The 24,114-nt window shown below is 29.1% G+C and overlaps 3 protein-coding genes across 4 annotated transcripts; 1 reads left to right on the top strand and 2 right to left on the bottom strand.

Moving 5' to 3' along the window:
• Positions 1 to 740: 740 nt before the first annotated feature.
• LOC124921941 (protein XRI1-like) lies at positions 741 to 3,130 on the top strand. 2 transcript variants are annotated; one of them, XM_047462648.1, is made up of 7 exons: positions 741 to 948; positions 1,303 to 1,412; positions 1,501 to 1,634; positions 1,744 to 1,807; positions 1,896 to 1,992; positions 2,085 to 2,179; positions 2,371 to 3,130. In XM_047462648.1, exons 1-7 carry the CDS (start codon positions 929 to 931, stop codon positions 2,652 to 2,654), a joined length of 804 nt encoding a protein of 267 aa, XP_047318604.1. In that variant the 5' UTR covers positions 741 to 928; the 3' UTR covers positions 2,655 to 3,130. The 2 variants fall into 2 exon arrangements, with proteins under 2 accessions (XP_047318604.1, XP_047318603.1); XM_047462647.1 differs by having other exon boundaries at positions 1,495 to 1,634.
• A 6,398-nt stretch (positions 3,131 to 9,528) lies between these two features.
• On the bottom strand, positions 9,529 to 10,592 carry LOC124922800 (E3 ubiquitin-protein ligase RNF8-like). The gene is made up of 2 exons (XM_047463506.1): positions 10,555 to 10,592; positions 9,529 to 10,476 (listed from the first exon to the last, which is right to left on the bottom strand). The coding sequence occupies exon 2, from the start codon at positions 10,309 to 10,311 to the stop codon at positions 9,664 to 9,666; it is 648 nt and encodes a 215-aa protein (XP_047319462.1). The 5' UTR covers positions 10,312 to 10,476; positions 10,555 to 10,592; the 3' UTR covers positions 9,529 to 9,663.
• A 1,140-nt stretch (positions 10,593 to 11,732) lies between these two features.
• LOC124921940 (cell division control protein 45 homolog) lies at positions 11,733 to 14,054 on the bottom strand. The gene has a single exon (XM_047462646.1). It carries the CDS (start codon positions 13,818 to 13,820, stop codon positions 12,018 to 12,020), a length of 1,803 nt encoding a protein of 600 aa, XP_047318602.1. The 5' UTR covers positions 13,821 to 14,054; the 3' UTR covers positions 11,733 to 12,017.
• Between the last annotated feature and the right edge of the window lie 10,060 nt (positions 14,055 to 24,114).

Below are 24,114 nucleotides of genomic sequence, written 5' to 3'. Positions count from 1 at the left end.
TTCATTTCCGAAATTAGGAGGTGATCGAAGATATATCTATGTCCAATTCAACTGACTTCCTTGTTCTAACCCAAGAATCAAAACCCTAAAGCCAGCTTAGTTTGATTATAATGAAATTGAGACCTTGAATTTAGTCGACATTTTACCAATCTCAATTAATTTATTCAAAAATCTTACCAAGACTTAGAAAGTCACGTACTAACCGTGCTCTCTTTTCTGTCGTGCCCTCACAATCTCAGCACAACAAATATATTTGAATCAATCACCTTACAAAACAATACTTTTATGTCGTGCCCTCGCAGTCTCAGCACAACAAACATCTTTGAAACAATCACCTTACAAAACAATACCAGGATGTAATCGATTATGTTTCAAAACAAGAGCGTGAAGGATGAGACAGTTTTTAAATATTCATCGTGCTTCTACAGCTTAGATCTGGATAAATAGATAAATGAGAGAAAAAAATACAAATAGTAAACCCCTTTTTTCTATTTAAACCCTACTCGATGATAGACCCGAATCAATTTATTCACTTTTCAAGATTTCGACTTAAACATTATTATATATATATATATATATTATTATTATTATTATTATTATTATTATTATTATTATTATAAATATTTTATGTAAAAGAGCTGCCTTTCCATTTTATCAATTTGTTATAGTGAATTAGTAAATGAGAAAAGTAACAAATGTCTATGAACCATACTTAACCAAAGAGATTGTATTTATAGAAAGAGAGAGAGAGAGAAGGCAGAGGGGGCGTGACTCTACACTGAGCGGCGCTTGACTATACAAGTTTGGGGACGGGTCTCTATCTCTCTATACAGACACAGGAGAGGAGCGTTTTCAAAACAACTCGTAACGGGTACAGCGATTTGAGGCGTTTTGACACTATCCACGGCTTCCAGGCTCTCTAAATCCGATGGATTGTGGAAATAAAGGGTGCTAATCCCCATTTGCAAATTTCTTTCATTTTTATTGATTTTATTTCTGAGTTTCTCTAAATGCGTTATACTGGAATTTCTTTTGATGGGAATGGATGATATCTGTCTATGAATCTCTTCTCCAAAGAAATTCTTTTTAACTGGGTTAATTTCATTTCTCTTTTAGTTTTGACCTCAATTACAAGGGTCAATAAGAAGGAATATACATTATTAGATTCTTTGGCTATGCTTTTTCTTCCCTGTGAATTGAATCACTTATATATGTTGTGATCATATGATGATCCATCCATTTTCATATGATTTGAACTGAAATCTATAGATTCATTCTCACTCTGGTCCTTGGTTGTTATAGTGAACCCTGGAACTGTAAAGGAGATGCTTTCTCCTTCATGGAATATAATGAATCCACCCCAGCGAAGTCCTGTGGTGATCTCACATATCATGTTGCTGCTCCGGACAGTGGTAGGATTTTCTTTTGTCATTTCAAAATGGTTTTTCTAATATGACTACCCATAAGACAGAATATACTTAAGGGTTGAATTAGCTTCAGGAGATATGGACGATGACTTGGAGTACAGGCGGGAGTCTTCACAGGTTAAGAGGCGGCGAATGCTGCAGTTTGAAAATGAAGTCTTTGATGGGTCTCTTTGCAATGAGATGCCTTTGAATTTCCTAAAGTCTAAGGTCAGTGCTAATCATGCAAGTGATCAAACCTCTAATGTATTATCTTTATTCATGTTGGTTTATGTTTTGAAGTATAAACTGATACATTGTTTTGATTAAATGTCTTTAGGAGCGAAATGAGTTTTTGACAGATGATTTCTTCGAAATGACGCAATGGGATTCCGAGTTTGCAGGTATGTCCATTTGTCATTTAGATATATGTTTTCTTCGATTAGTACAGATTGAATAATATGCAAGAAATTGGTGATTGTATTATTGTAGATGATATTCCAAGTTGTGATTCCTTGGATCCATCATCTGAAAGATGGGTAGCCGATTGTCTTAATGAACCTGATATTCATTGCAGTTCAGAGGACATGTATGTTTAGTAGTTCATTTCTTATCCAGTGAATTATAATTTAATGGTTGTCATTTTAATTCTTCATCCATTATTCTTGTTTGTATGATCAGGATTCTATCAGATTTGTGTCACCCTTCATTAGAAAATGAAGCTGCATTCACTCAAAGGAAACATATTCAGATTCCTAAAAATATCATTATCAAAGGTTTGCTTGCTTGTCCCTTTGTACAATCCTCTCCTTTCCACTATTAACTCTTGGAATCTTTTCAAAATGAATAGGTTTTTCAAATTCTTGTTTTCTTAAATTTATGCTTGCACATATGTTGGTACCCTAAAGCATCTGGTTCTCAAAGCATAAATGATCCTGATATAGATTTCTTTGACATGTTTATTTAGGTAGAATGTCTTCTTACATCCGAACTCCACCAAAGTCTACTTCGTCGGTTGCTTATCCCTTTGCATTTGTTAAACCATGTGGTGTTCATGGAGATGTAACTCTAAAGGATATAAACCAACGGATTCGTATTCCACCACCACCAGAAAAACGCAAGCAAGGGACTGATAATTCTTCTTCTGCCTACCCAACTTCAGCTTTTTCTGGAAAGCCCGTCGTTGGGAAAACCAAAATCCGAACAGAGGGAGGTAAAGGCAGCATAACCATCACAAGGACAAAGGGATGATGAGTTTGAGTTCGAGAAGTAGGCATGCTAACTGGCCATGTAAAGGAGATGGTCTTTTTTCAAGTACTCTGTTTCGGCAAATTATAAAGTTCTTTTGTTTTTTATGAGCGGTCCAAATAACGCAACGACGGAAGTGGAAATTTGATGTGTTGAAGATCTTGGGAGCCTTGTTAATCTTTGGACTGCATTGTGCATATAAAGAAGGAAGCATGTGGTATTTTCTAGCCTATTTTATTGAGACTGTAGAATCTTAGTGTTTAATGGTTAAGATGAAAGAAAATTTAGCTTAAGGGAAGTATGTAACTTCAATTTTTGAACCAAAGAAAATGATATGTACTTCAATACAGTTATTTTGTTCTTATAGGGATGATTATCAGCTCTGGCAGTAGTGGTGCAGTCAATAACTATTTGTTGCAAACTTGACCATGTATTGTAACAGTTTGGTTGGTCAATCATATTTGAGTTTTTACAAATTATATATTGTTTTTGGATGATTAGTTAACCTTGGATATTTTCCAGTGTTGTTTATAACATTAGTAAGACTTAAACTTGATTTCTTAGTGAAACTTTCCAATTCAGATTATGGTATTGATGATCTTTATTTGCAGCTCTATATCTGTAAAGTTTTAATTTTTTAGTTTACAAAAGTTTTTTTGCACCAGGCATCTCTATACTTAGGGTCGGCCATAGTTTCTTTCTTTCATTTGAATGACAGTCCAGTGAGTTGTAGTATATTTCTCTTTTGACCCACTTGATTATATTGAAGGTGTTAAAGAGTGTCAATTGCCGTCTAGTGACATTTGACAATCTGTAAGTATTGTAATTTTCTGTAAGTTGTAGTTCGATTCTTGTAACTGTTAATTTTATTGCTTTCATTTTTGCAAGCGTGACATCTAATCCATTAATTATTTTCGTCTGTTCCTGTGATAAAGTTTGCATCATGTGTGCTGAAGATTGCTGCAATGTAGCTCTTATTTTCCACTAATTTGGGATCTGCATCTACATGAATGAATGTTTGTTCATTGAATTGATGTGTTTGATTTTCTTCGGCCTGGTACCCTTTCCATTGATTTTCTTACAGATTTCCTTGTTCAAAAGCTTGGTGATGTTGAGTTGTAAGTGTTATAATTCGATTATGATTCATGAAGATCAGGTTGTTTCTTGTTTTTCAAATCTCCAAGCACATTCATACAATATGTTTCAACTTCTGCTCCTGTTGTCTATTCATCTTTTTCATGTTTAACATCCATTCTTGTAAGATAAATTATTTTGAATTAGGGAATTTTATTTGAATGCTTGTTTTAGTCCATGTTTCTTTTGCAAATTGGCATTAGGTGCAGAATGACCATTGTATTTCCTATCATTTGACAATGGCCAAACTATTGTCTTCTTCTTTTCCCCTAGGTGATTGAGAATGACCATTGTAATTACAGATTTTTTGCCTTCTGTAAAAGGTCTTTAAAACTTGATTGAGATGGTTTGATTGATTCTAGGAGTTTGTTAGGGAGAGTCCAGGAAACTATAGGAATCACCAATTGATTTGTAAAATATCTGATTTTAACATTCAACTTACGAATTGAATAATAGAGTTGATGTTTGGTTGAATTGATGATTCAAACTTGATGGCCTTAGTAGGGCTATTATATTGGGAAATTGGACTAAATGACCCTAAAGATAGGGGTATTTGCGTCCGTGGTCACTGATAATTAAATTTGATCTGGTGACCACTTTATTTTTTTTGGACGAAATTACCCTTTTCGCGTAACGCGAAGTGGCTTCGCGAAACGCGAAGTGAATTAGGTTAATATAAATACTTAAAATTTTCATTTCCTTCATTTTGCTTCTCTCTCTTTCTCTCTCTTCTCTCTCTTCTCTCTCTCTGTTCTTGTTCGTCGGCCGGCGACGACGAAAACTTTGGCGACGGCGACGGCGAAAACTTTGGCGACGAGGACTACGATTATGCCCCATGAATCTACAAAGATAAGAAAACATTAACCTGAATCGATGTTTATAATACAGATTTATGTTCTTATTTCAATACCTTCATTTCAAACCTAACTCTAACCCAAATCGATTTATGTTCATGTTTCCAGCATCTCCATCTGAAAACCTTAAATCAATTAAATCTGTTCATATTGGTTCATACTGGTTCATATTGATTCATTTTTTTGTTCATCTTATTGTTCTTATGTCGATGATGATATTTGCAGATCATATGGGTTCTGTTTCGCGAAGTGCTTCTCGTTACGCGAAGTACTTCTCGTTACGCGAAGTACTTCTTGTTACGCGAAGGGCTTCTCGTTTCGCGAAGGGTTTCTCGTTTCGCGAAGGGCTTTATGTTTCGTCATATGGGTCTGGATTCAGTGAAGAAGTACTTACAGCAAGACGGAAACCGGCTAAGTGTCGACGTTATAGATGAAGGATTTTCTCAATAGTCAATACAATTGAGTTGTTTTCATTTAGGTGTTCTATAATTATATGTTAAAGGGTTTATTTATAGAATTGCATTTTGAAAAGAGGGAGACATAGAGAAATTGAGATTGGACTTGGATAAACTTCCCTTTCATATTAAGGGACTTTAATCCAATTTGCATTATTAAACTTAATCCTAATGGACATTAAAATAAGCTTCATTTACTCAAATTCTCTAATTAAAATGAGGCTTCATTTCTTTTGTCTGTTTTATTTTTTTAATCAGATATATATAAAGTTTTTCTAATTATTAATGTAATATTGTACTTTCATCCTGTCACCTAAGGAAATCAAATGATAAACATATTTTTGTTATTTACATTTGGGATAGAAATTTAAGACAAAACTCACCAAAATGTAATGTTTTTATCATTCATACTCAGACTAGAGAGTTATCATATATAAAGCTATAAAAAAACAAAAAATGGAGGACCAGTCTAGTTATTATTTGAACAAATAAGATATATATTTTCTTTGGATATTGGTGGTAGTCTATTATGGAAATGAAAAATTGTTCTCATTCACCTAATCATTCACCTAATATTTTCTTTGTCCTCGTCAATTTGTTCTAGTTGTTCATATTGCGCACCACCACGCCCATTATTATGATTGTCTGATTTTCTTTGTCCTCGTCGACGACATTCATGTTCATACAATCCCTCCACTTCATCCTCCGGTTCCTCACGATCCTTTGGCTTCTCATAAGATCGCTCACGAGATTTCTCCCTATCACCCTCTCTATTTCTTCCCTTTTCACGGGATTTTTCCCTACACATGATGGGGGTGAACATTAGAAGCATTCATATCAAAATGCACAAACTAAAAAACACTAACTGTGTTTGGGAGAGGTACAATTCCAATTCTTTTGTTTGTTTAACAATTTAAAACTAAGAATTCAAATGAAAGCACCAAGGGTGTATGTAGTATTACCGGTTTGCATGACGATCAGCCCTTTAGTATTCGTAGTGCTTATGTAGTATGCCCTTCGCGAAACGAAAAGCCATTCGCGTAACGAGAAGCCCTTCGCGTAACGAGAAGCCCTTCGCGTAACGAGAAGCCCTTCGCGTAACGAGAAGCCCTTCGCGTAACGAGAAGCACTTCGCGAAACAGAACCCATATGATCTGCAAATATCATCATCGACATAAGAACAATAAAATGAACAAAAAATGAACAAAAAAATGAATCAATATGAATCAATATGAACCAGTATGAACCAATATGAACAGATTTAATTGATTTAAGGTTTTCAGATGGAGATGCTGGAAACATGAACATAAATCGATTTGGGTTAGAGTTAGGGTTTGAAATGAAGGTATTGAAATAAGAACATAAATCTGTATTATAAACATCGATTCAGGTTAAGGTTTTCTTATCTTTGTAGATTCATGGGGCATAATCGTAGTCCTCGTCGCCAAAGTTTTCGCCGTCGCCGTCGCCAAAGTTTTCGCCGTCGCCGGCCGACGAACAAGAAGAGAGAGAAGAGAGAGAAAGAGAGAGAAGCAAAATGAAGGAAATGAAAATTTTAAGTATTTATATTAACCTAATTCACTTCGCGTTTCGCGAAGTCACTTCGCGTTTCGCGAAGTCACTTCGCGTTACGCGAAAAGGGTAATTTCGTCAAAAAAAAATAAAATGGTCACCAGATCAAATTTAATTATCAGTGACCACGGACGCAAATACCCCTATCTTTAGGGTCATTTAGTCCAATTTCCCATTATATTTGAATTGATAAAGGAGATGACATGGATATGATATTAAAAGAGATAAATTTTTAATATTTTAAGAATTTTTTTGTTAAAAAAAAAAAAAAGCTTATTTCAAAATACATACATATTTAAAGACGAATTTATGTGTTAACCTATGTCAACGTCATTTGTTGATATTGCAAATCTAAAAAATTCAAGAGCATCTTTATTCTTTTTTTCAAATTGTTTTCAAAACAATATTATTGTCTTCAATGTTGATTTGGAAATAATTCTAAACATTTTTTTTATCAATGTTCCCAACAAAAAAAAAAAAGTATGCTAAGAAATAATCATTCACATCTTAATAAATAAAATATATAATTGAAATAAATATATTCTAATGTAAAAATAATAAAAATGAATCTATATTAAATACATTAAGATTATTTTAGAGAACTTATCGGCTTATTATTGGGTGGTTTTCAAACTAACTTATTTTTGTTTATTTATTTTTAAACTAACATAATTTCTTATTTAAATTAGGAGAAATATTTGGACAAAAAATATAACGAAAGCAAGAATACGAATTCGGAGTGACTTGTCATATGTACGGGAGAGAAATAAAAATAATAATAATGTGTAAAAAATAATAATAAATTAAAAAGAAAATGATCATTTCCTGAAACATGGCATTTTTGTTCCCGAGACCTAACAATTTGTTCTGAACATGTCCATTTTGTTCCTGAAACTGTCATTTTGATCACAAAATGGTCATTTTAGACCGAACATGGTTATCTTGTTCCTGGACATGATCATTTTGTTCCTGGACATGATCATTTTAATTTATTATTAATTTTGTTAGATATTATTTTTTTATTTCTTTCTCCTCCACAATTGATCACATAAGATTATGGTCTAGTTTTGGTTCACAACTTTATTGTTAGGGAAGAGAAAATACTATTTTTTTGTTATATCAAAAATATCGTACCACAAAATATTAAAAATATTAATTTTTTCGATATACTAAAAAATCAGTAGGTATAATACCGTACGATATCAAACATGAGTTTTTCAAATTTTTACTAAAATAATATTTTTAAATTAAAAAAATATATAATAGTTATAAGTAAATAAATAATGATCAATAAAATTATAAATAACTAAATCATAATTTTCATTTTTCATAATTTAGATTAACCAAATTTAACAAATTGATTTCTTTCTTCAAAAATATTTGTAGTTCAACTCTTATACTATTTATATTCTCTTTATTCTATCCTATTTATTTTCTTCATACTCAATTTTCAATATATTTGTTTCTTCTTTATTTAATCTTATGAAATTCATTTTATTTTTCAAATAAATTTAAGACTACACTCCCAAGATATTTATTCTTTCTTACAATTTTTTATTGTTTTACTCTATGTGATACTGAGATTTTGATACGGTATAAATATGATTTTTATTATATCTAACTTTTTTTTATATGGTATAAATAAAAAAATTCCAATATACTTTAACAACCAATCCCTAATTCAATCTTAGTACTTCTATTTTTATTTTTTATATAGATTTTATTAATATTAAAACTTAATAAAAATAATTAAAATTTATTTAATAATTACACATTTAAATTATTGTTTTTATATAATATATTATATTTAATTTCTCATTTTTATTTTATTTTTTAATATTTATGAAATTTTAAATGTTATATTAAGTAAAATTAATTAAAAAAAAATTGTATTGTGAAATTTACTTTTAATAAATAATACTGTAAAAGTTAAACTAAAAAGTTAAATATCAAAATCAATATATGGATAACTCAGAAGGACCATAATTGGAGGACTTTGGTGAGATGTAGATTTATAATCAATCATTTTAGTGAGCATTTAAAAAAAATAAGATTATTGTAATATTTTTTATTAATTAATAACTTATTGTATTATAATTATTCAAATATTTAAAATTAATTATATATTAAGTAAGCATTTCTAAAAATATTAAGCGATTATAATATTTATTATATTATATAAAAATAATAATTTAAATATATAAAAATTTAAAATTTAGAATTTAAAATTTATTTAATAATAAAATATAATATTAATAAAAAAATAAAATATTAATAAATAATGTAGATAAGTTTAAATAATAATCTAAATTAGTTTGATAATAATAGAATAAAATAAGTTAATTTAAAAAATTGAACTTTAAATAAAGTTACTTTTTAACCTCTCAAGTTGGTGATGAATTTGTAAGGTTTCATTAATTTCTTTTTACCAATTTAAGAAATATTTTCTGAATTAGAACTTGTTCAATTAAATTTTTAAAATTTTATGTATTAATTTAATTTATTAATTAAAATATTATTTATTTTAAAAAATATAAAATTATTTTATTATTATATATTAATACTTTTTAATTTTTTTAAAAAATTAACTCCTCAAAATAAATATAAATAAACATTTATTTTAAAAACAAATTTTATTTAAAAAATCCATTACTAAACAAGCTTTTTATTTCAATATAATTGTTCATTGGTGATTATTTTGTTGACAAACTCTCATCATTTCAATTCTCTCTCCATATATTTATTTTCTTTTTAAGTCTATACCAAATTTTATTTTTTAAACTTTAAACTAAGCCTAACTCTATTTTTTTTTCAACCTTAATATGATACTTGACTATGGATGGTTTGCATTAGAGTTTTTGATTCATTCTATGAAATCAACCTTTCAAGCACTTTTTTATTGGGCAGCAACTTGGAATAAACCAAAATTAAAGACAGGTTGCAAAACAAAAGTCAAACACAACATTTTTTTTTTTATGAAAACATAATACAAGATGATCAAAAGATATGAAGAATTTCAAGAATGAAAACATTGCATAGAGGGCATGTACCCCTTTTCACCCAAAGTTCTCTAGAGCACAATCTGCAGAATGCATGTCCACAAGGTATAAAAGCTGCACCTTTCTGCCTTACCATACATACACAACACCATTTGTTCAATTCCACTTCTTCCATTTCTTCTTCTTCTTCTTCTTCTTCTTCGTCTTGTATCAGACCTTCCAATTCCATTTCCGGTTGTGTATCCGCAAGCAGCACCATTAGAGGCATACCCACTTCCGGCAACCTCTGTCCATTCTCTTCTTCATCCTCTTCCCCTTCCATGAGCTCCATCAGCGACTTACCCACTTCTGGCTTTGCTAATTGGTTGCTGGGTAATGGAGGATTTAACTCCTCATTGATCTTGCTTGACCTTGGTTTTTCAGTAAAGGATTTCCAACTCCAATTCTTCTTATTCTTCTTGTTTGGGTCGTCTTCACGGATGACATCGAGAAGGGGCGGTGGGCGCCCTAGGACATCGTTTAAGGTTAAACCAGTAAAGGAATTCCGGGGACCATTCATTTGTAACAGCAGCAAGTCTCCAAGGTTAGTAGTAGACTCCTTCTCCAATCGCCTGCTACAGCAACCATTTCCATCTCCAATTTCCATCAGATGAGACAATAATTTCCAAACTAGAGCGATATAATGCTACCCAATAATACCTTCAAGAAATATATGATGGCGAATTGTCATCGGATTCCATATTCCTTAATGATGAGATAGATTCGTTGAGAAATCGATATGAGGGGCCCGATCTGATTGATGAAAGTTGCCCTGTACTATCATCATCATCAGCAATGACCAGAAAAGTGAGTAAAAAGGAGAGGAGATTAGGGGAAAAGTGTCACATACATACACTGTCCCTGTCCGGAAAAGGGTATTAAAAGATCTTCTTTTCAATCCTGATCAAATCTCCATTTTGCAGTCTTTCGGGTTTTGTATCTTTCTGTCTGATCTATCTCTGCAGAACAATGGAAGAGGAGGGTTGTAGAGTTCTTCTTCTTCCTTCTTTTCATTTTGAATCTCTAGACTTGTGGTGAGTAATTGCCATCCTCTAATAAATGTTTCTCTGTGAATTCATTTTTTTGATTAAAAATTTAATATTCACATTAATAATATTATTGGGAAATAATATAATATTTGATTTAGAAATTGGTTCTAAGTGTCCACAATATACTTAATAAATGAACTATTCGGTTACTCGGTTAATTAAAAGATAAGAAAGGATATTAAATTTTTATATATATTTAAAGATTATGAGACATATTGGTAAACATGTTAGAATTTATATATTTTGAATGAGGAGAGATAGGAGGGAAGGAATAGGGGAGAGAATGATTGTCACTATATCAATGATCAATGTTAGAAAAAGGATAAAAGGTGAGGAAAGAGAAGATAGAAAAATTTTGTTATTTTTTTTGCTTATCAAATTGCGTCACATCATTCCCTCCCGCAAATTTTCTCTCTCAATCATTTATCGTTTTGAGGAGTGATAGCTCTCTTATTCTCTCCCGCAAATTTCCTCTCCCAATCATTTTTAGTTTTGAGGAGTGATAGGGGGGAATTTGAGGAAGAGAATGGAGGAGAGAAAGATATGTTCATTATAGTTGGAAAAATGATAAAAGGTGAGGATAAAGAGAAATTTTGTTATTTTTTTGCCTAATCAGCCACATCATCTCTCCCTCAAATTCACTCTCCCAATCATTTCTCATTTTTAATATATAGAATAAACATGTTGAACCGATATTTTTTTAATAAAAATCGAAAATTAAACAATTTTTTGACACTTAAATTATTTTAATTGGTTATGTCAAACCGATATTTTAATAAAATAGATAATATATATCAAGTGACAAATTTAAAGGCTAAACCTAAACACAAAAACATGCGACCAAGTGATTTCTTTTATGGAATACTATGTGACTAACAAAATCTTACTTTGGTTTCACTCCAAACTTAGTAGGTTTCAACTGTCAATGAACACTTCAAATTGAGCCAAAAAGACCAACTCTGTAACAACACATATTTTATTTCAAATAAAACCCCAGAACATTTCACTCCAGCAAATACTACAATTACAATGTCAACAAATAAATACTAGTTCTTGAATCAAATTCTAAAATGTATCTCATCAGGATTCATAAGGCGTCATCTGAAGCAGCATTCAACATAGGAGATAATTGATCATCAAACTATGAATTGCCTTTCAGGATTCAGCAAAGTTACCTGTTTTTGGTGGCAAGTGGAATCAGATTACTTAGCAGCAAAGTTACCTGTTTAAAAGTTAAAGAGACATGTGGAATGGATGAACTACTTCACCACAATTTCTCTGTTAACCTGATCATAAATGAATTTACAGCAATGTCTTCTAAAATTATCCAAGATGATTCAAACAGGTCGTGAAAGAAGTCAGCTCCAGTCTCCTCCGCAGCAATTCTGAAAGCAAATCCAAACCCATTTCCTTTATTGGCTCCAAGCTGGGGCTTCCCACTTAATCCAACAATCAATACCTTGTGGCGCTCTTGTGAGTAGCAAATGCAGACTAGAGGCTTCATTCTAGCTCCTTTTTCACGTAAAGCATCCATCACAAAGTACCCAAACTTGGTTAAAGACTGTGGGTAACACAATAGCTTAGTGTCTACTGAATCTTCAAGTTTAACCCACCTAAATTTAGTGCCACTTCTTATTGATCCCTTCTTTGTTATGGCAGCACTTCCTTGTCTGAGAATTGCTCTTTGAATCTTGATGGCATGCTTCATTCCAGTTTCCAATTTCTGAAGCTTGGTCAAGGACAATGCATCATAAGCAGCCAAAAACTGCTCAGAAGCACAAGAGCCATCAGATTCTACAAACGACTCTAGTAGCGCGGTTACACCATAAACAACGTCAGCTGCTGAGATTCTTGAACTATACCCATATAGGAGACAGAAGCCTCTATAATAGAAATCTGATAAACCGTACTCGGGTAAGAAACCATCAAACTCCTCTTTCATCTTCTTTTTCATGTCTATGTTCATGTACTGAAACTTCTGTTTACATTCGTCAAGTGGGAATCCCATTCTAGCCAGGAGTAACATCAGCTTTTTTGTGCCGTTATCACTCCAAGTCTTTAATCTGGTTGCTATGTAAGATGAGCACAACATTGAATCAAACAAGTTCCACTCCTGCAACAGCATGAGTTTTGGCTCATCGTCGTATGAAATCCTGGAAGTATCGGGTGCCACAACCTTCATTCCATCTTTCAGTGTAACTGATGTAGTAGCAGCACTCAGATTCTCAGAGCTATTAATGTGGTGCTCAAGCTCCATTACCCCAGCTTCATATCTCTCATTTGTTAACCTTTCGTGAACAAATTGATCGGTTAAAGCTACACAAGACAGCCATAGAAGTTCATTGGTGTTCTTCCTCAGTGAATGGGCAAGAGAATACATCAAACAACCAGAAGGCTTCCCATGAAAGGTACCCATGTGATAATAATTCTTCTTTAGTTTCCTGAATTGCTTGACAGGATCCTCCTCTTTCTCTCCCGACACTTTCCTCCTCTTCTGTGACCTGTCATCATCATCATCTTGCTCTTCCTCTTCACTATCACTATCATCTTCACTCTCTGACCCACACTCACCCTCATCATCACTGTTTAAGTCACTTGCATTTGCCAAAGCAGAAACAGGTACTTTCATAACACATGCCAAATCAGCCTGTTCCTCATCCTCACGAGTATAGAGAACAAACACACGATCATTCTGATCACTGAGATTATGCAAATGAATAGGACGGTGACTGTCAATCACAAAAACAAGAGCCGAAGACCCTAAATTTAGAATCTTCCTCAGATCCCGTTGACATCCCCAATTTATAAGAAGGATAGTAACAGGATCATTCGTGGAATTAGACAAACTAGGACCTGTGTACTTGTCAATTTCCTTAAAGGTGGAAACAGGGTAACAAGCATACCGAACAGAATCAGACTCAAGAACACGGCCAACAATCTTTAATGCACAAAGGGAATCAACATCAGATGTAGATGGAAAAATTAGGAGAGGTGTGGAAGAAGAAGATGCTAAAGCGGATTGACGTAGTCGGGTATAGAATGACTCAACGCTTAGCTCCCTCACCATAATAATAATAACTCAAAAATCACTCAGACTTCTTCTAACGCTTTGTCTTTTACAGATTGAACTCATAAAAGCGATTAACATATGAATTAGATGTTCGAATCTCACAAAATATGACGTTTTGAATCTATGAATTTATGTAAATCTGTCGAATCTGTGGACAGAAGAAATTGAAGTACCTGGGAATTAATCAATATTCAATACAAGAGGCCAGCTTCTGCTTGAGCCTTGAGCCGATTTGGGTAGAGAGAGAAATGATAGACAAAGAAAAAAACACGGTCTTGAAATCCACATGTTTATTTAAATCTCAAAATTGAAATTACAAATTTTTGAACTGCCGCCAAATATTGGCGCCTCAACGTATCCATTTTTTTCTGATGTTTTTAATTTGAATCAAACTCCAATACATAAAAAAGAAGAGAATAGAAAATATTAGGCTTAATATTATAACTTACTAAAATAAATAAGTAATGACCAGGAAATAAAGATTTATAATTAAGAGAGTAATTTTTTTAACGTTAGGTTTCGCTGCTCCTATAGGGTGCGACTAGTTCCCGTGAGTTAAGTACATAGTTCCGCAAATAAGAGAGTCCATTTTTAATATACCCATTATATTCAAACTAGTATTCACTCTCTTAAAATACCATCGGATTAAACTAATTAATTAATTATTATATAAATATAATATATATAATTAAAAATAATAATATATAATTTAAATATTATATATTAAAATAAAATAAATTATATAAATATTAAAATAAAATACATTATCTAATTATAAAATAAAATATTAAAATAACACACTTATTTTATGTTTTCTTAATTTTATAAATATAATATATAATTAAAATTAAATACATTAATTTATATAATTCAGTACTTATTATTTTTTTCTAAGTTGATGAATGGTTAGATTTACACATAATTAAAAAAAAAATTGACAAATTCCGACAAAAATAATTTCATTTCGAATACATGGGATTGAACCTCATTAATAGTTCGTCGAATTGTCTTTTACGAAATCATTCTTATGTTTCTATAAACAGTTTCATAACAGAGGATTCGACTGAGTCACGTTGTTTAATTATATATATATATATAATATATACTTATATATATATACTTATAAACAGTTTATAACAGATCGACAGTCACGTAGTTTATATATATATATATATTATATTATTATTACCTAATAAATTTTGGAATCCAATTATAATTCAATACTTTTGAAAATAACATATTAATGCAATATATTACCAAATTAATTTTGACACTTAATATATGAATATTAGTTTGTGATTAGATGGATTTTAGAATTGAATGCCAAAATTCTCATTTCTTTCCCTTTATTTCTATTTTCTTTTAGTATAAATAGTCTAGCCTTGTTACTCTACTAATTCATTCTTTTGTGCTCATTTAACACATCATGACTTTTTTCAATCTCATGTCCTCTATCTTGGTTTGTTTTCTTATTTTCTTCTCCAAAGATAATATATATTTTTTTTCAACAAATAAAAATAGAACTCGTGAATTTATTTACTATATCTTTTAACTTTTTATTGTATATGTAGGAAGTATGGCTCAAAACTCAGATGCTGTCTCGACAAGCCATGTAATACAATAGAGGATTGCCCATATGAAACATGCTAGCTAGTTCTAAGTTACTTTGTCAAGAAAATTTCCAATTATGAAAATAAATTTTGTTGTTGTTTAATTTGAGTGAATAAAAGATGACCATTTAAGTGATACATAATAACGAGTTACTAATATGGTATTATTGTTTTGTAAAGTTTAAATAAGTGAATATTTATTTTCATTCTAAAGAATACATTGAAAATAGCTATAGAGTTTTAAGATTTGTTTTCTTTCTAGAATTATAGTTTTTTCAAACGTTTATAAGGTGGAATTATGTTTTCAAAATAATAATACATGTCATTTCTTTTTTTTTTTTCAAAATCATTATATTTTATTTATAATAATATATTAAAAAAATCTAAATAAAAAGCCCTCCCTATTAAATTAAAAGGTGGAAACCTAATTAAATATATATATATATATATATATATATATATATATATATATATATATATATATATATCCAATGATTGATTTTTTTTTTATTTCAATTTAATTGCCCATAAACCTAAGTATTTCTTATATTAATGTCATCTTTAACAAAATATCCAAAATATATAAAAATAAAAAAATTAAACATTTGTCTTCCTCAATTCTTACCGAGCATATATAAGTTCTTAATATAATAATAAGTTTAGTAACCTCTAAAAATAATAAATTCTATTTATATGAATATTATCATCAGATAACTCTACAAACTTATTTGATAAATATAAATAATATAAACTCTATTTTATTTAACAACATCAAAATATCATTATGGAACATATTGTAATATAAGAATTCAATGTATAAATATAATTATAATAAATTAAAATATACCTTTATTTTGTTATAATTGAGAATAATCTTTTAGAATTTAATGTAGAAAATGCATTGTTAAGAGTACTTTCTAATAAATTAATAGAAGTAATTGTAGGTGTTAAACTAGTTGTTGAAGTTCACTTAATTAATAAACCATATGTTTATTTTAGTTATTAATTCAAACACACTTTTATTTCAATTTAAAACCTATATTGATAATTAGATAATCAAACAAATTCTTCCTAAGTTATTAAATTGAATATACACCATAAAAAACTCTAATGGTAAGAGTCGGCTTAAAATTTTATAATTAAAATCACGGGTTCGATTATATCTTAAAGCGCTTTAGATGAAAGCATGAGTTATTAGTGTGAGTTCTCATGTTAGTTCTCCTTAATTAAAAATAAATAAATTATTCTAATATATCCCAAATATTAACTTTAATATGATAACAGTAAAAAAAAAAAAAAAAAAAAAACATAGGAAAAACTGTCATAGCAGAAATTGATTTCTAAAATATGATGAACTTTGCACATATAAATATGCTGAAAATCATCTAAAGTTAAATGTAAATCAATAAAAACATTTTAAATGAAAATTGAACTTAAACAATTTCAAGAAATTCACATTCTATTTGAGAATTTTATTATCTAGACAAGTCAAATCAAAATTTGAAAAATTAGAAAAGAAATACAAATTTTATTTTACTAAAACATTCATTTAAATCATATATTTAATGTTTTTATGTAAACATATTAAATATTTAAATATGAGAAATTGTTGTGCGAATGCAAAAAAATAATGAACAATGAAGTGTGGAAAAAACAAATGAAGAAAGATTTTTTATTATCAAAGATGAAGATAAAAAAAATTACCGCAAATAAATAAAGATTGCAGCTATCTAAATTCAGAAGAAAAAAATAAAACGTAAAACACCTAACTTAATAAGCATAACTGTAGAATAAATGTGATGTAACTGAAATTATTAATTTTATACTAAAGGCAAAACGTTATAAATCTTCACCTTGCCTTAGTATCACCCAACAAGAAAATCCAAACAATGAGTGAATTTGCTAGTGGGACCGGCGGCTTCGTGAACATGTCAGTAAGATTATGATGTGTGCTGATATTCTTCAACTTGATTATCCTCTCAATACGAAGAAAATGATAGCGAACATCAATTTGTTTGGTTATATCATGATGCACTTGATCTTTCGCCAAACAAATAGCACTTAAACTATCACAAAAAATAATTGCCTGGTCATGATGGATGCCAAGGTCACTAATTAATCCTTTCAACCATATACCCTCCTTGGTTGCTTCAGTTAGCGTCATACTCAACCTCGGTAGTAGACAACGTCACAGTCGACTGTAATGTTGCCTTCCAACTAACCACGGAGTCACCAAGGGTATAAACATAACCGGTCATTGATCTTCTACCATCGATATATGTAGCATAATCTGAGTCCGAATAACCAGTTACGAGACACTTATTATTACTCCCATAAATGAGACCAACATCGGATGTGCCTCTCAAATAACGAAATATTCACTTTACCGCTTGTTAGTGTTCCTTACCAGGTCGAGACATAAACCTACTAATAACACTAACTGAATACCCAATATCAGGTCTAGTGCATACCATTACATACATTAAACTACCCACCACACTAGCATACGGTACATGAGACATATATAATTTCTCAGTTTCAGACTGTGGTGCGAATGCAGACAAATGATCAGTAACAACTGCAGGAGTATTGAGAGCCTTTGTTGTACTCATCCCAAAACGAGACAACATTTTCAAAATATAACTCTTCTGTGAAAAAATAGCTTCTTTTGAACTCGATCTCTTACTATTTCCATGCTCAAAAATTTTCGTGCTTCACCTAGATCTTTCATATCAAACTCGGAACTGAGAAGGTCTTTCAGCTTTTGAATCTCCGACATCTTCTTGACTGCGATTAACATGTCGTCTACATACAAGAGTAAATAAATCAAAGAACCATCACCGATTTTATTGTGATAGAAACAACAATCATATGCACTCCTATTGTAACCATGTTCAATCATGAAATTATCGAACCGCTTATACCACTGTCGAGGAGACTGTTTAAGTCCATACAAAGACTTTTTTAGACTACAAACATATGTTTCCTTACCAGGAACAAGAAATCCTTCAGGATGACTCACTAGTATATCCTCCTCAATCTCACCATGTAAGAAAGTCGTCTTCACGTCTAATTGCTCGAGTTCTAGATCCTGATGTGCTACTATAGCTAGTAGTACCCTAATAGAAGTGTGTCGGACTACAGGTGAGAATATCTCATTGTAGTCTATGCCTTCCTTTTGACTGAATCCCTTTGCAATTAATCGTGTTTTATATCTAGTCCCTTCAGCACTAGAGGTTCCATCTTTCCTTTTGAAAATCCTTGGTAATATGTTAAGATAGTAAGTATTTATATATCATATGTTAATAATAATAATAAATTATTAATATAATATGAATATATCAAAAATGAGAATAAAGATAAATATTGAAAAATAATGGGAAATAATAAATAATTAATTGAATGTTAATGTTATAATAATATTTCAAAAAAATTATTTATTTCTTTTGTGATTAAAAATAAATATTATTAAATACATTAAACTTTATCATGTGAAATTATTTGGAATAGAAAAAAAATCATGTACTCAAAAGATAGAGATCATCTTTTTTTAACTAATAAAACTATATGTATTTAAAAAAATTAAATATATTTAACCTAAAAAATTATTTTTATTTTATTAAATCATAAAATATAGTCATTACTCCTACTTTGACTCAAAAGAAGGATGAATATTATATTGGATAACTTCAACTAAAGTAATTTTAAAAATATTTAGATTAAATAATAATATAAATATTATTAATATAATAAAAATATATTAAATATGACAAATATTATAAAATAATATGAATAATAAATTAATTAATTAAACGTTGTAATAAGTAATAATAATATTTAAAAAAATGGAAAATAGAAAAAAAAATATTATGCTAAGAATAAAGAGATTATATGTATTTAAATCTTTTATTTTATTAATTAGTCATAAAATTTAATCAAAAGATAGGACGTTGTTGCAGCGGCCTGAAATGATCAAATTCCTGGAAAAAAAAACAATGAACAATAGATTGGTGAAACATAACATATTACCAATTTAATTATTGAATGAAATAATGATGTTGATAGAGAAATTGATGTTAATATAATTTAATTATTACTCACTTTAACCAAGATGGAATTCAAAAGATAGGACGTTGTTGCAGCGACCTGAAATGATCAAATTCCTGAAAAAAAACAATGAACAATAGATTGGTGAAACATAACATATTACCAATTTAATTATTGAATGAAATAATGATGTTGATAGAGAAATTGATGTTAATATAATTTAATTATTACTCACTTTAACCAAGATGGAATTCAAAAGATAGGACGTTGTTGCAGCGGCCTGAAATGATCAAATTCCTGAAAAAAAAAACAATGAACAATAGATTGGTGAAACATAACATATTACCAATTTAATTATTGAATGAAATAATGATGTTGATAGAGAAATTGATGTTAATATAATTTAATTATTACTCACTTTAACCAAGATGAAATTCAAAAGATAGAATGTTGTTGTAGTTGCCTAAAATGATAAAATTCCTCAGAGAAAAAAAATTAAAACAGCAGAATATCACTCTTCTCTCTTAAATTGAACCTTGTTGATGTAAATTTATTTATAGGAAAACAAATATTTAGATGGAAAAAAATATGAAAAGTTGGGTTAATTTATTATATTGATTTAATTGCAGTTACATGTTTATGTTTTTCATAATTATTGTTTTTGTGTTAAATTTTATAATTATTATAATATGATAACTGAAAGTTAAGTTTTATATTATAATTAATATAATATAATAACTTAAAGTTAAATTTTATAATTAATATAATATATAATTGAAATTCTTAATTTTATTGTAGGTTTTAATGTTTTATAATTAGTATTTAATGCTAAACATGATAACTACATTTTTGTTTTTCTATTTTATAATTTATATAATGGGATAACGGAAAGTTACATTTTATAATTAATATAATATATATTTGAAATTTTTGATTTTATTGTAGGTTAAGTTTTATATTATAATTAATATAATATTATGATAACTGAAAGTTAAATTTTATAATTAATATAATATATAATTGAAATTATTAATTTTATTGTAGGTTTTAATATTTTGTAGTTAGTATTTAATTTTAAACATGATAACTTTTTTTTTTCTATTTTATAGTTAATATAATAGAATAACTGAAAGTTACATTTTATAATTAATATAATATATATTTGAAATTCTTGATTTTATTGCAGGTTTTAATGTTTTATAATTAGTATTTAATGCTAAACTTAATTAATATAGATAAATATTTGGTTTAATGTGTATATGTAAAATATTAAATTTTAATATATTTTAATAATAATTATAACATTAATATATATATACAAATTAAAATTAATTAATATATTTACAGCGAGGAAAAGAAAAACAATTCATAAATGAAGAAAGAGAAATATGAAAAAATATCTTGTGATATGAGAATTATTTTGGAGAGAGCGTGAAGTACATCCTCAACATTTCAAATTAAGCGTTATTAAATATATATAGATAATATATATTTACAAAACTAATTAATCTGAAGTAGAGTCAAGACACATAGTCATGTTTCTATTTTCTCGATTTAATTTTTCAGAGTTTTATGTTTTTGCTTTGTTTAAGAATTATAAATTTTTAGTTTAATACTTTTAATTGTTGTTTAAATATTAGGATGTTTATTTTAATTACTCTAATCTTTCTTAAAAAGTATTATCCAAGTAGAACTACAAATACATATGAAATTGTATTGTATGTATTGACAATAGATTGTTTCAATATAATTTTTCTTATATTTGAAACAATTATGTACGACAACCTATGTCAAATTTTAGTAATTAATAAATGAAGTTAAATAAATTATGTGAAATTTTGGAGACTATCTAATTATTGATAGTAGTCTATTTAAAAAGTTGTTAAATATATTAAAGTGGTGTAGGAAATATTTTTTTGCTAAATTATTTTTTTTCATCATATTTTATATAATATATATTATATATATATATATATATATATATATATATATATATATATATATATATATATTCTTATAAAAAGTACGTCAACATATAAATATAAGGCTAGTTTCATTCCAACAAAAGAAATACAACTATATTATATGTTTGTATTAACGAAACTAATATGACTTCATAATAATGAGAATTGAATTCGTGAGAAACTTAACTACCTAGTGATTAGTGAGTGAGATTCCAAATACAATTAACACTCACACATCAATCAAACTTTACCAAAGAAGATCAAACCCAACTAGAACTAAGGATTCTTTTGAAAAGAGTTCGGAGTTGGGTCTGAATCTGACTGAGAAATCGAAAAATAATTTCTGAATCTATTTCTAGTTGCATTTAGTATAAATAAGTGCAATTGAAAACTTTTAATTTATAATTTAATTTATAATTTATATGTTTGGTTGACATGTATATTAATTTTATATTTATTATATTATTTATAGCTTAAAAATATATTTTTATTTATTTAATTAAACTTATAAAATTTAATTATACAATAACAATAATTTATTTTTTAAATAATTTTTCATGATATTTAATTTTTTTAATACTAATTATAATAGTATGAAAATCATTATATTGTTAATTTATTTGTTTACTATAGTTGCCACAATCCAAACTAAATAATATTTAAATAAACTCATTTTCTCACCCTCATCATCATTAATATTTTCTTGCACATTACAATTATCGTCATCACCATTATAATCGTAATCGTTATCCTCATCCAACGAGTGATAATTTCTGTCTTCAACATCGCAATATTCACTTTCGTTAACAATATGATGTCTCGCAAAATTGTAAACACATAGTTTCTATAACGATGTGTGTTTGAGCTTTTATAGAAAATCCAACACAATTTTTTAGAATTCGTCATTTTTTTCATATTTTAAATGCACGTTCAATTGTAGTCTTTAAAGATGATTGTATCTTGTTAAATATCATGTGATGAACTTTTACGAAATTGTTCCATGTGATATCGAGTTTGTCTACACAGAGCTAAATAATTTCTTTTATTTTTATATCCAACATCAACAAGATAATATTTGTATGTACATCATTAATATAAATAGTTGTAACTTGAATATGTATAAAATATTCTTAAATTACTTAATTGTCAAAGGAGGTGGAAAACGATAATGGGGATCACTTATCATTCCCAACCAACTAATCAAAGTGATACACTACAAGTATATTTTGAGTTGAATTACTTTTACGTCCAATATATTTGATAATTTCTCGTTGAGCCCATACATTTGATATGTGTACCGTCTATTGCACGTATACAATCCTATACAATAAAAACATTTATTAGAGTTAAAATATTGATGAAGTTCAGTTTTTAAGAATTTCACTTTAAAATAGTTGTATTTCTCTCCTCATAATTTTGGATGAACGATTGTTTGATCCACTAGTAAGATTTGTCCGTTAGCCATTAGATTAATTGATTTCAAGACATGATGAAATGTCTATTGATTGTCTCGGTGTTATTCTTGAACATCGACTAGTTTGACAAGGTTACTGTATGTTGCCTCACTTGCCTTAAAAATATTGCGAGTGATTCTTCTGGAAAAAGTCCCTTCTTTTGATTAGACAATTCATACTTGAAAGTGAACTCGTTTACTAACATATTAAAGTCAATAACATCCATACGTCAAATAAACATGTTTTTTAATCTTTTAGCATAATTTGTACTAATAAAAATTCGTTTGTATAAGCTTGATGACTCATTCTCTCCAAATAAATATTTGTGTCATTGTCAAGCATGTCATAGATTTCTTCTATAATCATTTTAAGTGCTTCTTTGGCACATTAATGAAAAGTTGGTCGTATAAAATTTATGTCATCCATTTAGTTCCTATAAAAAATTTAAGCAAAAACATAAATTTAATATTAGTACAAAATTAAAACGGTTAGATTATAATTTATGAAATGATTTTGATAATGAATGGATAAACTAAGTTCAATTATATATATATATATATAATTGTTAAGTTATATCAAATATATTAATATATTTAAATATAACAACAAAGTGTTGTAGTATAGTAGTTAGTACTCCCGCCTGTCACATGGGTGACCTGCGCATCCGGTTGAGAAAATACTGAAATTGCCACGTAAGCAAGTCTGGTAGTTTGTAAAGGCGTATCCAACGTTTAATGAGATCAGTATTAAATTGAACATTCGTTATGAGCAGTCTGACGCGGCAGCCGACAGCAGAGACAGAACTAAAGAAGACTGTCATATACTAAGATTATTCAAATCCTCTGAAATGAACGTTCCTAGTACAACAGGCTCCATTAAATGAATTTTGGCTTACTCTCATCAATGTACAGACAAGATCAAAAAAGATAATTTCCATTGTACCATTCTGAAGCCAAGCAAATCAAAAGAGGATCGGTGTCTGTTGGAGCAAATATGACCATTGCATATTTGCTTACTTAAGAAAAAGTTGGAAGATATCTGAACACACGTTTTTTTGAACACATCTTGAGATATTCATACAACTAGTTTATATTTGCGAAAATCATCTTACCATTCTCTCAAGCTCTCAAGCCTTAAAGCCTACAATTTTGCTAGTGTTAACATTGCATTACATATTGTCTATTCGGTGTGAGTATTCAGTGTTGTAAGTTGACAG

The sequence above is a fragment of the Impatiens glandulifera genome, chromosome 1 (assembly GCF_907164915.1).
Source record: "Impatiens glandulifera chromosome 1, dImpGla2.1, whole genome shotgun sequence".
Classification (NCBI taxonomy): domain Eukaryota; kingdom Viridiplantae; phylum Streptophyta; class Magnoliopsida; order Ericales; family Balsaminaceae; genus Impatiens; species Impatiens glandulifera.
This window is presented reverse-complemented; position numbering and strand designations above follow the sequence as displayed.

Excerpts from the sequence above, each read along its gene's own strand:
- LOC124922800 (XM_047463506.1), bottom strand. The coding sequence starts at position 10,311 with ATGGAAATTGGAGATGGAAATGGTTGCTGTAGCAGGCGATTGGAGAAG.
- LOC124921940 (XM_047462646.1), bottom strand. The coding sequence starts at position 13,820 with ATGGTGAGGGAGCTAAGCGTTGAGTCATTCTATACCCGACTACGTCAA.
- LOC124921941 (XM_047462647.1), top strand. The coding sequence starts at position 929 with ATGGATTGTGGAAATAAAGG. Across the intron at positions 1,635-1,743 it reads TGAATTTCCTAAAGTCTAAG|GAGCGAAATGAGTTTTTGAC; the intron begins GTCAGTGCTAAT and ends AAATGTCTTTAG. Across the intron at positions 1,993-2,084 it reads CATTGCAGTTCAGAGGACAT|GATTCTATCAGATTTGTGTC; the intron begins GTATGTTTAGTA and ends TTGTATGATCAG.